The 15,168-nt window shown below is 34.4% G+C and overlaps 2 protein-coding genes across 2 annotated transcripts; one reads left to right on the top strand and one right to left on the bottom strand.

Moving 5' to 3' along the window:
• Positions 1–160: 160 nt before the first annotated feature.
• tufm (Tu translation elongation factor, mitochondrial) lies at positions 161–5,669 on the bottom strand. Its single transcript, XM_039662754.2, has 10 exons — positions 5,585–5,669; positions 5,002–5,048; positions 4,498–4,636; positions 4,261–4,427; positions 3,472–3,741; positions 2,582–2,714; positions 2,293–2,397; positions 1,089–1,240; positions 888–1,007; positions 161–792 (listed from the first exon to the last, which is right to left on the bottom strand). The coding sequence occupies exons 1-10, from the start codon at positions 5,619–5,621 to the stop codon at positions 622–624; spliced, it is 1,341 nt and encodes a 446-aa protein (XP_039518688.1). The 5' UTR covers positions 5,622–5,669; the 3' UTR covers positions 161–621.
• A 503-nt stretch (positions 5,670–6,172) lies between these two features.
• Positions 6,173–12,827, top strand: hspbp1 (HSPA (heat shock 70kDa) binding protein, cytoplasmic cochaperone 1). The gene is made up of 8 exons (XM_039662772.2): positions 6,173–6,328; positions 7,157–7,276; positions 7,398–7,596; positions 7,689–7,913; positions 9,755–9,910; positions 9,997–10,093; positions 10,217–10,328; positions 12,378–12,827. Exons 2-8 carry the CDS (start codon positions 7,157–7,159, stop codon positions 12,456–12,458), a joined length of 990 nt encoding a protein of 329 aa, XP_039518706.2. The 5' UTR covers positions 6,173–6,328; the 3' UTR covers positions 12,459–12,827.
• Positions 12,828–15,168: the final 2,341 nt, after the last annotated feature.

Below are 15,168 nucleotides of genomic sequence, written 5' to 3'. Positions count from 1 at the left end.
TTGGTGTGGTGTTAGTTCATATTAACTAATGTAGTTAACTAATATTAACAAAGACAAAGACACACAAACCAAAAATATCTTAGCCTACATTTCCGTTATCCAATCAAATCCTGAAGTCCATCCCAATGCAAAACAGGAGAAACAAAGCTGAGTCTACAGGTCTGTTGAATACATTTTATTACATTAGCCATATTTTTTTAGACAGATGACCGGAAACCAGACAGGAAAAGAACCAAATGTGTGTCTGTATATGAACGGCAAGCAATATCAAGCCATGTACTATTTAAATTAGGAAACTTTCACAAACTAACTGGTTTCCTCCTTGTGAACTGGTCAGATGGAACAGAGGAGAATAAAAGTGAAGCATGTTTCGGAAACGCTAATTATTCCATGACAATGTTTGATTGCTCATCCTAGCAATACTTTACTCTTTTTCTTCATGTAGAAAATTGGTGGGCGCATATTTTAAGGGCTTGCGAAGACATAATCAATAAGAACATAGTCATTCTCCTAGTCAATAACCGGGGCCGTAATTCACATCCAGAGCAATTTCTCGAACTTCAGTCCACAAAGGCTTCATACACCAAATTCTCAAAGAGTTTCCCTCTTTCATGTGGTCTCTCAGCCCCAGTTGTATTTGTCGTTCTCTGCCATGGGAAGGATTTCTGTGACCAGGCCCGTGCCGATGGTTTGGTTGCCATCTCTGAGCGTGAACCTTTGGCCTTTGCCGAGAGCCATGGGCTGTCGGAGGACCAGGATTATAGACGTGTCCTCTCCGGGCATCACCATCTCCTACCAAACGAGAGACGGAGAAAACAACCGATTCAGAGCAAAAGCTTCAGCAAGAACTAGTGCTGATGTTCAGTGTTTCTACAGGTGAAACGAACCTTCCCGGGAAGCAGCTCTACTAGACAGGCCATGTCCCAGGTGTGAGAGAACATGATGGGCATGAAGTTTGTGCAGAACGGCTTGTGCCGGCCGCCCTCCTCCTTGCTCAGGACGTAGACCTGCAGACGCACAGTTTCATTGGTTGGTGAAGAAGGACAGAAGGTGCTCAACTGATGTTTAATGTTTTCAAATTCACACACCTGAGCTTTGACCTTCTGGTGAGGCTGGACGGATCCAGGTTTGATCATCACCATGCCTCTCCTGACGTCCTCTCTCTTCAGACCACGAATCAGAGCGCCCATGTTATCGCCCGCCTCCGCCCGGTCCAGGGACTGATGGAACATCTCGATACCTGAGAGAACCAGAGATCGAGTTTCATTTTTTGTGTAATGACACATTTTGACCCTTAAAAAGTGACTCAAACTCTTAAAATATTCAATTTGATCAATTCTGTTTGCCGTCAGAAGAGAAATCCACATTATAGAGAGTGAGAAAAATGTTAAACATTTACCATAAAAATATTAATATTTTGAATTAGCTTTTAGAATTCAGAAAGTATTCAACTTTAAATTATTTTTAGCAATTTTAACACTTCAAACTAAACTTTTTCAGTAACAACATTTCTAAGTTTTTCATCTGTTGTTTAGATTTTACTATTATATTTTAAAAACACACAACAACTGAAGTAACAATTTAAACATTTAATATATTTTTTAAAAAGCTGTAATTTTATTTATATACCATTATAGCATTTATTAATATTTGAGTATATATTTACATTTTTCTTTTTAATTTTGAAGTATTAGTAATTTTATTATGCACAAACACATATACATACATACATAATTTAATTATGTAGAAAAATTTAGTTATCTGCAAAAAAAGGGGGGGGGGAAAGAAAGATTTTTTAAAAATAGTTTATATATATATTAATATTTTAATATTAATAATATTTTATATTATACATATTTAACATATTTTATATTATAAATATGTATAATATTTTTAATATTATAATATTTTATATTTAATTTTTAATAATTTACTATTTAATAGTTTTAGTTAACAATATCAACACTGTATTTATGTTGCTACTTTCCAAAGCTCAAAGACACTTTCAGATTAATACGGGGGGAAAAAGTGTTTCCTATTAGCATGCAATTATAAATACTATTTTATGCCTTCAGATTTAGATACTATTATGCTATCATCTGATACTATTGTGCTTATACGTTTTCCAATAATCATATTTAAACACCAAATAGTGTTATGTTTGCACCACAACACAGACACATTAACTATGTTCAATGCAAGATCCCTTCTAAATGTATTAACCATATTTTGCACATTGACGAACTGCCTAATAAGATGACAAGCATGTTTGGGCAAAAAGTAACTTCTCACCAGTAATGACCGATTTAAGGGAACGATTGTGTCCAAGAAATTCACATTCATCTCCTTTCTTGATCACTCCTCGCTCTAGTGTGCCAGTGACCACAGTACCACGACCTGCACACAGATACACACACTTCTGAGAATCACAGGCAGAAATACTCTTCTGGATATGAAAAAACAAACAAACTATTATTTATTAATTTTGGAGATGCTTTTACCCAAAGCAGAAAAGCACAAATAACAAATCATACGACGTGTACTACTAATACTATATCAGCAGCACTTTCATAACACACACCTGGAATAGAATAGACTCCCTCTATGGGCAGCAGGAATGGCTTATCCAGATCTCTCCTTGGCAAAGGAATAAACGTATCTACCACCTCCAAAAGCTTCATAATGGAGTCGACACCCAGCTCCGGCTGCTTGTTCTAAACACACACAATCATAACCGAGGCAAAGCCATGAAGCCACTTGATTCAACACAATTTAAAACATCCCAGTTTCTTTATTTCGGCACGCGTGTATGTTGTGTTGTGTATCCAATCAAATCCACATGGACAAAATCAAGCCCCAGCCTACATTTACTCTTGTTCGGGAGGCGGTTTTACTTATATATATATATATATATATATATATATATACACACACGTCACAATAGGGAAGAAAAAAAAAACGATCGCAACTTCCATTTCACGCCGACTTTTAAAGGGGCTAAGTGTAGGTTTTTACTTAAAAAATCTTTAAGATAGAGTCTTCATTTGTACATTTATAATATAATAGAAAGAATGACACATTGACTGTCCACCATGGTTGCCTTTATCACCCTCTAGGCTCAATTGTGTGTGGAGGAATCGGGTCCGAATTGGCGTGAAAATTCATAAATGTGACGTCATGCGCGTTCTCGTCTCCTTTGGCTTACATCCGTACGGCAGCCATTAGCAAGCAGCGGCAATCACTAGAAGTAGCGTTTCAAATGAACTCTGTGGACGGAAAGATGCGACCTGCCTCCAGCACAATCCAGATACCCACGAAAAAAAAAAGCCTTATCTAGTGCGGCCAACGAGCGTGCGCGCGAGACTGGCTGCAGTTTCTCTAACGGCCACTGGTGTCATCAGTAACGGTACGAAATTTCAGAACTTCCACAACGCTCCTTTAATCAGTTCATCTCCAAGCCTCCACGCTTACCTCCAGAGCACAGAGTGCCGATCCAATAACAACCGGTGTATTTTCGCCATCGTAGCCGAACTCGGTGAGCAGCTCTCGGATCTCCAGCTCCACCAGGTCCAGCATCTCTTTGTCCTCCACTGCATCGGCCTTGTTCACGAACACCACCACGTGCTCCACGCCGATCTGCCGCGCCAGCAGGAGGTGCTCGCGCGTCTGTGGCATCTGACCGTCGGTCGCCGCCACCACTAAGATGCAGCCGTCCAACTGAGACGTGCCTGTGATCATGTTCTTCAGGCAGAGAGACGTGCATTTATAATAAAGATGACAAATCATATACACTACCGTTAGGCCAATTAGATTTTACTATATATTATACTGCCGCTGCCGGTTACTTTTGTTTCGTTTTTGAATGTTCACAAACACTGCATTTATTTGACCAAACATACAGTAAAAACAGACAATTTTTAAAATATTATTCATTTGAATTCTGTTTGAATATATAGTAAAATGTCATTTATTCCTGTTGAAAGCTGTATTTTCATCATCATTACTCCAGTCTTCAGTGTCACATGATCCTTCAGAAATCATTCTAATATGATGATTTAATGCTCAAGAAACATTTCTGATTATCATCAATTTGGAAAACAGTTGTGCTGTCTATATTTGAGGAAACTGTGATGCATTTATGGAAATCGGAAATCGTATGTAACATTATAAATGTCTTTACAGTCACTTGATGTATTTAATGTTGCATAAGAGTATTCATTTATATCAGAATATATATGCTATGCAATCCGTGTGCAATACCTTGACGTAGTCGGCATGACCGGGGCAGTCTGTGTGAGCGTAGTGTCTGTTGGCGGTGGTGTATTCCACATGTGAGGCGTTTATGGTGATTCCTCTAGCCTTCTCTTCCGGGGCGTTGTCAATATCCTCATACGTCTTATAACTTGCACCACCGGCTTCGGCAAGGACTGACACAAACACATGGACAAAATTCAGACTTTTTGAATAGTAAGAAATTCAAACAAGTCGACAACATACCTTTGGTAATGGCGGCGGTCAGAGTGGTTTTGCCGTGGTCTACATGACCGATAGTCCCGATGTTCAAATGGGGTTTATCACGAGAGAAAACCTTCTTCGCTTCTGCCGCGAAATTCCTCCGACTAAGAGGAACTGCAAGCTGACAGAACATAATAAATGAATACATTTCATGCACATGATGATAAATCTATGATAATCACACATAATTATTTTACTCTCCTATTACATTATCCCCCGGTTTCACAGACAAAGCTTAAGCCTAGTCCCAGACTAAAATGCATTTTTGAGTGGTTTAAACTGAAAGTAACTTGCACTGGCATATCTTAAAATATGTGAGTGCCATTTTTTTGTGTCAGGATGCACACCAGTCATGCTTTTTTCCAAGGCACGTTTATAAAAGTTACTTAAATGGTCTAATTGAACTCCTGACTTAATCAAAGCCCTGTTTGTGAAACCAGGCCTATATTACTTAAAGTTACAGATATTTTGAATTTGAAAACTTACTAGTTTATAGGAGCTGTGCAGTAAACTCGGGGAGGTCAACTGAAGGGCTGGAAAATAGGAGAGAAAATGTGCTTAATATCATTTAAAATTTCATTCAGTTGCATGATTCATAGTGGCTTATGGTTTGGATGTGTGTCTAAGCATTACTTTAACCACTATGAATCAAATAAAAACATGGTTCATATTCAACACACAACAAAACAACCATTTAAAAAGTTCTTTGCCTCAAAGTCTCAGCCTCTTGTCACCGCTGTCAAAAGTAACGTTATCTGAGACTGAAACAGCTCTAATCTATTTCCCAGATGTGTAATCTTTATACAGGAGTCAGGACAGATCTTTCATTTCGTATGCATTAATGTCATTAATGTTGCTCTCTCTCAATGATGTAACGTTAAGGCACAAGGAACTTGACCTTGCTTACGGAACGCACGAGCATCCTTTCTCAATTCACAATCACTGCCATTTTCACACTCACATATATACACGCATATATATGAGGTACATCTCGCACGCAAAACACTCGTAACATAAACACAATGTCAATGCCACGCGAAAAGAAAAATACACCGGTTTTGTAACTTACCGGAGAGGCACGCGCGGACGCTCACGAGCGCAGCCATTTTGCGGACACTGACAAAAGCGCGTGCGCGGAGAAATACACATACGCCATCAACACGCGTCTTTACTTTACCGTAACAGTTCTAAACAATGGAAGTTGATATTAAGCGAATCTTAGCAAACCAAATTACTTTCATTTCATTAATGACTACTTAAACGTTTATTGTATTACAATGAGACTATAGCTAACACTACCACTGTTATAAATATAAGCTAAACAGCAGAAAAATATGCCGTAAAAAAAGACTAAAATAAACGCTAGTAACAACTGGTATTTTAATTATAATCATGGTGTGTGTGTGTGTGTGTGTATATATGTATATATATATATATATATATATATATATATATATATATATATATATATATATATAATTTTATTTATAATTGTAGGGTTTACAATGTTACAATTATGCAATTTACTATGTATTAAATCCCTTTGGTGATTGAGATCCAACACATTGATGATCAATATAATTACGGTAAGTTTCTTGACGTCATCGGGTGTCGACGGTTTCTACTGCACGCGCCGTTAATGTGCGTTGTGCTGCAGCATCTGGAAGCTTCTGGATCAGCGATGGTGTCTTTATAATTTCTGCGCTGGGATCACTCACATTACTATTAATACTCCTGCGAAACCTCGTCTTGACACACATCCTTACAAGTTACAACGTCTACTTCTAAACTTTGGCTCACAGCATTTCCAAAGGTAGGTCCGAGTTGTTTACCCTGTGTTTACATTTTGTATCTTAACTACACGTTTAGAACGTGATTCGGTTTCGTTGCATTTGGCTCTTCCTTTTCTTTGAGTCTGACATTATATCTGTTAAATATGTCAATGATATTTTATCTGCTGTAACATATCTGTAACTTTACCTCTGTTAGGGAAATACACAATACATGCCATGAAATAGTGTAAGTGATAATATATCTGTAACTGAAACAAAATTATGTCACTAAAATGTTTTATCTGATAATACATCTGTAAGGAAATATCATACATAAATGTCACAAAATAGATGAGATGTGAAAACATCTGTAACTGAAATAGAAAAATGTCATAAAATATGATCTGTGATGTGCTAATATCTGGCTGTATGTGTAATATACTATAAAGAAGTATCATAAAATATATTTTATGTTAATATAGATGCAAGTAATAAATGTCACAAAATGTATTATCTGTGATAATACTTCTGTAAGCGAAATATAATAAATAAATGTCACCAAAATATAGTATCTAAACATCTCTAAATGAAAGAAAAAATATCAGAAGTATATTATCTCACTGCAAGACAGTGAAATAAAAGATATAAGTGTCAAAAATCAGTTACCATAAAAATAAACCAAAAATATTTAGTATTATACTGCAAATAGCAGTAATGGGATTTTGTGCCTCTCATTTTCCCAAGTTTTTGACAAGTTTTAGTAAAGTTGCCTGAATATTGAATTTATTAAGCCTGTTTAAAAAGCATTTACAGATTGGAAACCTTTGAATCCCGAATATCATGTGTATAATGTGTCTTGATCTCCATAGATGGCAGAAGGCAGGGGTAACAGGCAACACCCTCGTAATTTGCAAGGTGTGCTTCAGATGGCAGTGGAGGCCGGCTCTGCTTCGGACGGTCCGGCTCCACTAGAACCCATGACTCAAGAGGTGAGCATGCAATCCCTGACAGTTATTTACATGTCAGGTCTGTAATATTGATGCTCATTAAAATACTTAAGTTTAAAATGCAGTCATCTATAAGTAAACCACGTTCTCTCTCTCTTTCTAGAGGTTGGAGTTTCTGAGAGGAGCTCTGGCAGAAGTGTGTAAAGGACAGATGGATGAGGTCGAGCAGATGAAACGGTGTTTGGACGTGTTGAATAGAGATGAACGCAGGGAGGGAGAGGAGGAGGAGGAAGAGGAGGATGAGCGAGAGGAAGCCCTGGAAATGCTTTCTGAGCTCTGTGAGAACCTTGACAATGCGAGAGGTGTGTATGTGTGTGTGTGTTTGCTCTTCAGACTTTCTTGTTGTCGTCTTGTGGCACGTAACGCACGCATCCCTTCTCTGTGTGTATTGCAGATCTGATGAAGCTGGGCGGTCTGGATTTGTGTATGTCCCGGGCTCTCTGTCACTCCGAGGCGGGAATTCGCTGGAGAGCGGCTCAGCTCATCGCCAGCTGTGCCCAGAATATGCCCGAGGTGCAGTTCTACCTGCTCAACCAGGGGGCGCTACTGACACTCCTGCAACTCACAGATCACGACGCAAACAGCACAGTTAGAGTTAAAGCACTCTACGCCGTGTCCTGTGAGTAAAGTTGCGCATGCAAGACATTTTATATTGAGTATTGGGTGCATACGGACACATTTGTGTGTGAAATGATACACCAATAACTTTGGCCTTTAATTTATTCTAAATCTAGGGAGAAATGTTGGAACAACTGAAACCACACATTCGCATAAATCACACTTTTGTGAGAATTTGCAGGAAAATAAGAAATAGCTTTACACAAACTCTATCTCTGATAGCATAGCAATAGCATACTGTATATCTACTACACGACCACTCTCAAGTCTGTATGTTCTTTTCTAATATAAATGAATAATTAAATATGAGAGAATTCACATAATTGTTAATAAACGAGTAGAGCTGTGCAGAATCTCTGATTTGGAGAATTTGGGGAGATAAAAAGTGCAAATCATCTTCCAAATCGGCTGTTGTTGACAAAAAACCTTTAAAAAAGAAATACTTGAAAATGAAGAAATTAAGACATTACAAAGTATTAGGGCTGGGTATTGACACAAATTTCACAATTCGATTCGATTTCGATTCAATATTGATTATTTTGGATATCAGTTACAATAAATGGCAAATTTTCTCAAGGATATCAAATCTCTTAAATGCTGTAAACTGGAGTGTAGTTGTAGCCTACTAGGCTTCATTAGCCTAATATGAAGGTAATAATGAACTGTTTTGTAGCTATACAAACACTTAAATTACACTTTTATTCATTTTTATAATAAGTATATAATTTAGGAAATATAAACATTTAAATGGTGACTGTCATAAAAACTTGCCAGATTTATTCAAATATGCATTAAATATTGAAGAACATTAAGATTATAATGCATATGTAATATTGTGTATATATTTAGCAAAATGCTCCTCTCTAGAGTTATTTTTTTCTAGCTGACTAACGAGTTTATGTGGGTTTTCTGAGGTAAATATGACGATGACATTGATTACAAGCTGTTTAACTGACGTCTTTCCACGGTTGAAACGCTGATTGAGTGAATCATTGTGACAAACGGATTTTGATAAGTTGTACTCTATCTTTAACACACTTTCAGATGCTCATTCATGTTTATTTGGCGCTGTAACTGGTATTATTAACCCGGAAGAGAGATCAGCGCTGCTTCTTCTCTTGAGCTGCGCCAGAGCGATCTCTCGCCACAGCTCCAAAACGTTATTTATGTTTTTGAATTTCTAAAGAAAATGGACGTAATTTGAAAATTTAGACTTTGTTTCATATCAATAGTAACAAAGGACAAAGATTATTGTGATTTTTTTTTTTTTTTTTTTTTTTTTTTTTTTTTTGGATGCGCGCAGCCGCAATACAATGATCCATTCATTCAAATGAAACAGGATGACTAATCGATTCTTGAGATTTAAGAATCGATATCGGTTCGTAAAAATGAGAATCGATTAATATCGAGAAATCGATATTTATTACCCAGCCCTACAAAGTATTGTAACTTTACCATTGCAAAAGAAAATGATTATTATTAATTCTATATTATTTTTCTTAAATACTGCTTTTTTACTATACAGTTCAGTTTTGCAATAGTAGTGTTTCTTATTTTGTTTAGTATTTTTATTTAGTAGTGTAATATTCATTTATTGATTTTGTCCGGATTGTGCATCCCTACAAACAAGCACTAAAATTACATTTTATATCTAATTATACCCTAAATCGTACAGCCTTAATCAGCCTATTTATTTTATTATATTTAGTCTATATGATTTTAGGTTATTTTTGGTTGGTGACCCAACATTGGATCTTTTTAAGTTGGACTCCATTCATTTAGTGGCAAGTCTCCTCCTTGCCTGTGAAATTATTAAGCATCTTCAAATCTTGTCTTTCCCAGGTTTAGTCCGGGAACAGGAAGTAGGTCTGCGGGACTTCCTGTCACATGATGGTTTTTCAGTGCTGATGAGGGGGATGCAGTCAGACAGTGAGAAACTGAGAACTAAATCTGCTTTCCTTCTCCTCAACCTTCTGTCCAGTCACCCCGAACACAAAGGTAGCGCTGAATCTGAATGCAGACACTTCGAGCATCTGGAGTCCAGTTTGTACGAGTGTTTCATGTTTTCATTCTTAATTTCTCAGAGACGGTGTTGTCTATGGGGATGGTTCAGCAGCTGGTGTCAGTTCTTCGGTCCCCTCATTCCTCTGTACATGAACATGTACTTGGTGCCCTCTGCTGGTTAGTAATGTTTATTGCGTGATGAAAATGAAACTTCAGTATGCTGATGGAATGGAAGTGCATCAGCTTTTGGAGTTTGACCCTTGATTTCTGACTGTTTTTCTGCAACATGTATGTGCGTAGTCTGGTTGAGGACTCTCCCCGTGGTGTGAGTGATTGCAGAGATCCATCGCTGGGCTTGGAGGAACTTCTTAACCAGCGAGTGCAGGACCTAAGGGGACAAGAGGAGAGCCAGGTAAATTCATTCACTCATCTCTTGACTGTTAACTTTCATATCAAATGTTTTAAAGTCCACATGTAGTAAAGATGGACCCTTTTTCCTTTTTTCCTTGTCTTTTTATCTGTGATTTGTTGATGCATGTTCTTCCAAAGAAAAAAAGTATGGTTTTGGAATCCTTCACCAATATTAAAGGTTAATTCCACCGGTGGAGACATGAATATGTATTGAAATTGGGTGATATGTAGTAGAATAGTATCATAAATCCCTAATTTGGGTCCTCCTTGGCCGATAAAAGGCAGAAAATGACTTTTTAGTGCTTGTGGAATGTAGACAACAATACCCATAGTACATTGCAATGCCAGACATGCCTATTAGCCCCGTGTTTCGGTACCCAACCCTATCCATAATCCATAAGCCTTTTAAGCCTTTTAAAATCGTACGCAATAATTAAATGCATTGACACTATGCAGTTTTACCACAATATTAGCAAATGGAATTACATTTGCCTGATATCATGAGCCAGTCCGTGTTTGGTATTTGAAAATAGTTGAAATAAAATATAAATATTAGATGAAAAAAAAAAATTATGTGAAAATGTTGGCAGAATCTAAAGTACTAAAATAGCTAAAACTGAAAAAAAAAAAAAAAACCAAGCTAACATAATACGATAACAAAATTAATCATGTATTTACTAATTAAAAAATATGAAAAAGGTAAAGCAAATTCAAAGTATTAATAAATAATATTTAATATAAATAAAAAAATGAAGCTAACATAATAAAATAACAAAATTAATCATGTATTTACTAATTAAAAAATGTGAAAAAGGTAAAGCAAATTCAAAGTATTAATAAATAATATTTAATATAAATAAAAAACGAACCTAACATAATAAAATAACAAAATTAATCATTTATTTACTAAATAAAAAATATGAAAAAGGTAAAGCAAATTCAAAGTATTAATAAATAATATTTAATATAAATAAAAAACGAAGCTAACATAATAAAATAACAAAATTAATCATGTATTTACTAATTAAAAAATATGAAAAAGGTAAAGCAAATTCAAAGTATTAATAAATAATATTTAATATAAGTAAAAAAACGAAGCTAACAATAAAATAACAAAATTAATCATGTATTTGCTAATTAAAAAATATGAAAAAGCTAAAGCAAATTCAAAGTATTAATAAATAATATTTAATATAAATAAAAAACCGAAGCTAACATAATAAAATAACAAAATTAATCATGTATTTACTAATTAAAAAATATGAAAAAGGTAAAGCAAATTCAAAGTATTAATAAATAATATTTAATATAAGTAAAAAAACGAAGCTAACATAATAAAATAACAAAATTAATAATTTATTTACTAATTAAAAAATATGAAAAAGGTAAAGCAAATTCAAAGTATTAATAAATAATATTTAATATAAATAAAAAATGAAGCAGCTAACATAATAAAATAACAAAATTAATCATGTATTTACTAATTAAAAAATATGAAAAAGCTAAAGCAAATTTAAAGTATTAATAAATATTTAATATAAATAAAAAAACGAAGCTAACATAATAAAATAACAAAATGAATCATTTATTTACTAAATAAAAATATGAAAAAGGTAAAGCAAATTCAAACTATTAATAAATAATATTTAATATAAATAAAAAAACGAAGCTAACATAATAAAATAACAAAATTAATCATTTATTTACTAAATAAAAATATGAAAAAGGTAAAGCAAATTCAAAGTATTAATAAATAATATTTAATATAAAAAAACGAAGCTAACATAATAAAATAACAAAATTAATCATTTATTTACTAAATAAAAAATATGAAAAAGGTAAAGCAAATTCAAAGTATTAATAAATAATATTTAATAGTATTTAAGCAATACTAAAGTAACACTATTAGCCAGTCGATTACTTTTGTTCCCCTTTCTCTCATTGAATTTTTTTGGTTTTTAAAGTAACATTTATAAAAGTAATATAGCTTGTAGACAATGCTTCATGATGACTCGAAGGTCTGACAGCTCTGAATGCTCTTCTCCTGCAGGAGGAGCTGGAGTTTTGTGAGCGTCTGCGAGTGGCTTGTTTCCAAGGGCAACCCCTGGAGGACAGTGGAATGGATCGCTGAGCTCTTACGGTGATTTCACTGGAACGCAAAGAAAGAAGCAAGCCGTGTTTGTATTCCCTCTCTGTTTAAGAGAGAAAGAAAAACCAGAAATAGAATTATTCAAGAGATTAACTTAATAGAGACTTTAACTCTGAATAGAGTTCAGTTTGACCAGGTATGTGTGCATGTGCGAATTCACATACCATGAACTGTACACAACACTCTTGTGTTATAATATGAATATGTACATTTTTGTATAAAAGGTGAGTTTATTGTTATAAATTATGTGCTGTTTAGGTCAACTTTCTAGATGTTTATTCTTCCTCTTCACACAAATACAAACCTATAATGCAGAACTACATATAAAAACAATAAAACATAATTTGTAGATTCAAAATGAAGAGTGTGCTGATTAAAATCTCTGTTTAAGTTCAATACTGACCTAAAAATACTGCACAAAAATAAGCCTTTTTTTACACCATTAAATGATCTAATAACCACGATTCTGTACTTTAGAATTAATATTATAGATTATACAACATAATTATATTTTTGAAGTGAAACTGATGCAATTTAGAAATGTTGTCACCTGCTATTTTAGCATTGTCCTGATTCATCTGTACTTTTTGAGGATCCATTGTGATAACGCACAGCTGGTTAAGGTATCTATGGTAATATACAGTAGAGACAGTTTTGATCCCATGATAACTTATAATGAAATGGGTCGTGGTCTTTAAAGTCCAGTTGTATGGCAAGAAACAGGACGCTTCTTGATGATGGATTTCAAAAGCGATCAAAACGTCTATTTATTAATAAATATCTCTTGGAGATATTTTTTTGGGGGGCTATTTTTTTTATTATATATATATTTTTTTTTAATATTTTTTTGAGCTGAACTCTACAACCCCAATTAAACACACCTGAACCAGATAATCATGGTCTTGCTATTGGCGTACTAGAAACTTCCAGGCAGGTTTGCAAAAATGTCCTTGGAAAACCTAACCTAGTTTACTATTTGGTGAATTCAAGACCTTGTGATAAAAATGTAGGTTTGATATCGAGTAAGACCAAAATGGAAGCTTTATCTGTCCTCAGTTTCCAGTCATTCCCAACAAGATCTAATAAAGGTTGTTTTTTTTTTTGTTTTTTTGCCAAAATGATCTGAAAGATTATTAGCAATAAGAAAACACTTTTCTCGAGGAAAGGTTAAAATATGTGTTTTAGCATTTCTCCATTTTTAAGACTCTCCTGAATGCATGTAAAACTGAATCGGATGAAGTATAATTGTATCTCACGCCAAAGACTGGCATCAAAAAATTTATTTATTACCCTCTTAACTCAATTGAAGAATGTTTTGTTCACACAATTTAATTGATTTCTTCCAAACTAAATAAATTTAGTTGAGTCAACACATTTCGGCTGGTTCAAGACTTAATAAACGTGCAGTAAGAATGCGGCTTCATTCATCATTACATACAATAATGAACGGATAAGAAAAGTCTGGTTTCAGCACTGACTTCACTATAGTTATTACCCACAGCCTGAGCACACGTGCTACTCTTCAGCATGAGCCCACAGTCAAAAACATTACAGAAACCTTTACCAAAAATCAATAACACCTTAAAGAGGTCCTCTATCAAAGCAGAACATCTTAAATTCATTTCATTCATTAAATGCTGCGTGTATTGCAAAACAATAACTTATTCAGTATTTTTGCATTTAAAAAATGTAAAAATTTAATCATTCTTAAATCAACACTCTCAGAAAAAAGGTACAAAAGCTGTCACTGGGGCTGTACCTATTCAAAAGTACCCAAAGGCTGCATATTGGTAACTTAGTGGGACATATAACCACCTAAAAAGGACATATTAGCTCGTGAAATTGACATATTAGCACCTAAAATGTACATATTAACACTTAAAATCTACAGATTAGTACCTAAAATGGACATATTACCACCTAAAATGGACATGTTAGCTCATGAAATTGACATATTAGGTCCTGAAATGTACATATTAGCACCTAAAATATACATATTAACACTTAAAATGTACATAGCAACCAAAATGTACATATTAACACCTAAAATGTACTTATTAGCTCATGAAATGGACAAAAGTTTACCTTTTGAAAAGGTACAGCCCCAGTGACAGCTTTTGTACCTTTTTTTTTTGAGAGTGAAGAGTAATTTACTTGAGATGCAAATGTAAAATTAAGTCTTGAAATATTTATTCATGCTTAAAACAAGAATAAATATCTTTCGGTGAGTTCCTTTTGAATTAAGTTGAATTTTCTGAGTCCATTGGCAGATATTTTTTCTTGTTTTAATCACAAACTCGCTCAATTTTTATGTAATTCCAGGAAAGTAGTCTTGATTACAGAATATTTAGACGTTTACTGGAAATAAGACAAAAATACTGAGGAAGAAAAACACTTTGCAGTGTGATCAGAAGGTTCAGTAAAAGTTATTTCCTTGTTTAGTGTTTGGGAACAGAGTTCAAGCTACTATTTTAGTAAAAATGAATAAAAAAGTAATGTATATCTGTTGTAAGTTGTATTGTCAAACTGTGAAGTGTTGCTAAAACAACACAGACATTTACATTTAGAGAACATATTGACGTATTGTGTTCCCTTCAATTTATTCATTACATTTTCTTTACTTGGTCTTTATAAACTCTTAAAGTTTCACAATGTTCTTTCTGGAACCCGAGATGGTTCTTTTGTAAACTTT

The sequence above is a fragment of the Pimephales promelas genome, chromosome 3, assembly GCF_988280905.1.
Source record: "Pimephales promelas chromosome 3, fPimPro1.hap1.1, whole genome shotgun sequence".
Lineage (NCBI taxonomy): Eukaryota > Metazoa > Chordata > Actinopteri > Cypriniformes > Leuciscidae > Pimephales > Pimephales promelas.
This window is presented reverse-complemented; position numbering and strand designations above follow the sequence as displayed.

Coding starts and splice junctions, on each gene's coding strand:
- tufm (XM_039662754.2), bottom strand. CDS start 5,621: ATGGCTGCGCTCGTGAGCGTCCGCGCGTGCCTCTCCG. Junction 3,742..4,260: donor GTCATGCCGACTACGTCAAG/GTATTGCACACG, acceptor CTCTGCCTGAAG/AACATGATCACAGGCACGTC. Junction 793..887: donor TAGAGCTGCTTCCCGGGAAG/GTTCGTTTCACC, acceptor CTCGTTTGGTAG/GAGATGGTGATGCCCGGAGA.
- hspbp1 (XM_039662772.2), top strand. CDS start 7,157: ATGGCAGAAGGCAGGGGTAACAGGCAACACCCTCGTAATTTGCAAGGT. Junction 7,914..9,754: donor AGCACTCTACGCCGTGTCCT/GTGAGTAAAGTT, acceptor TGTCTTTCCCAG/GTTTAGTCCGGGAACAGGAA. Junction 10,329..12,377: donor GGGGACAAGAGGAGAGCCAG/GTAAATTCATTC, acceptor CTTCTCCTGCAG/GAGGAGCTGGAGTTTTGTGA.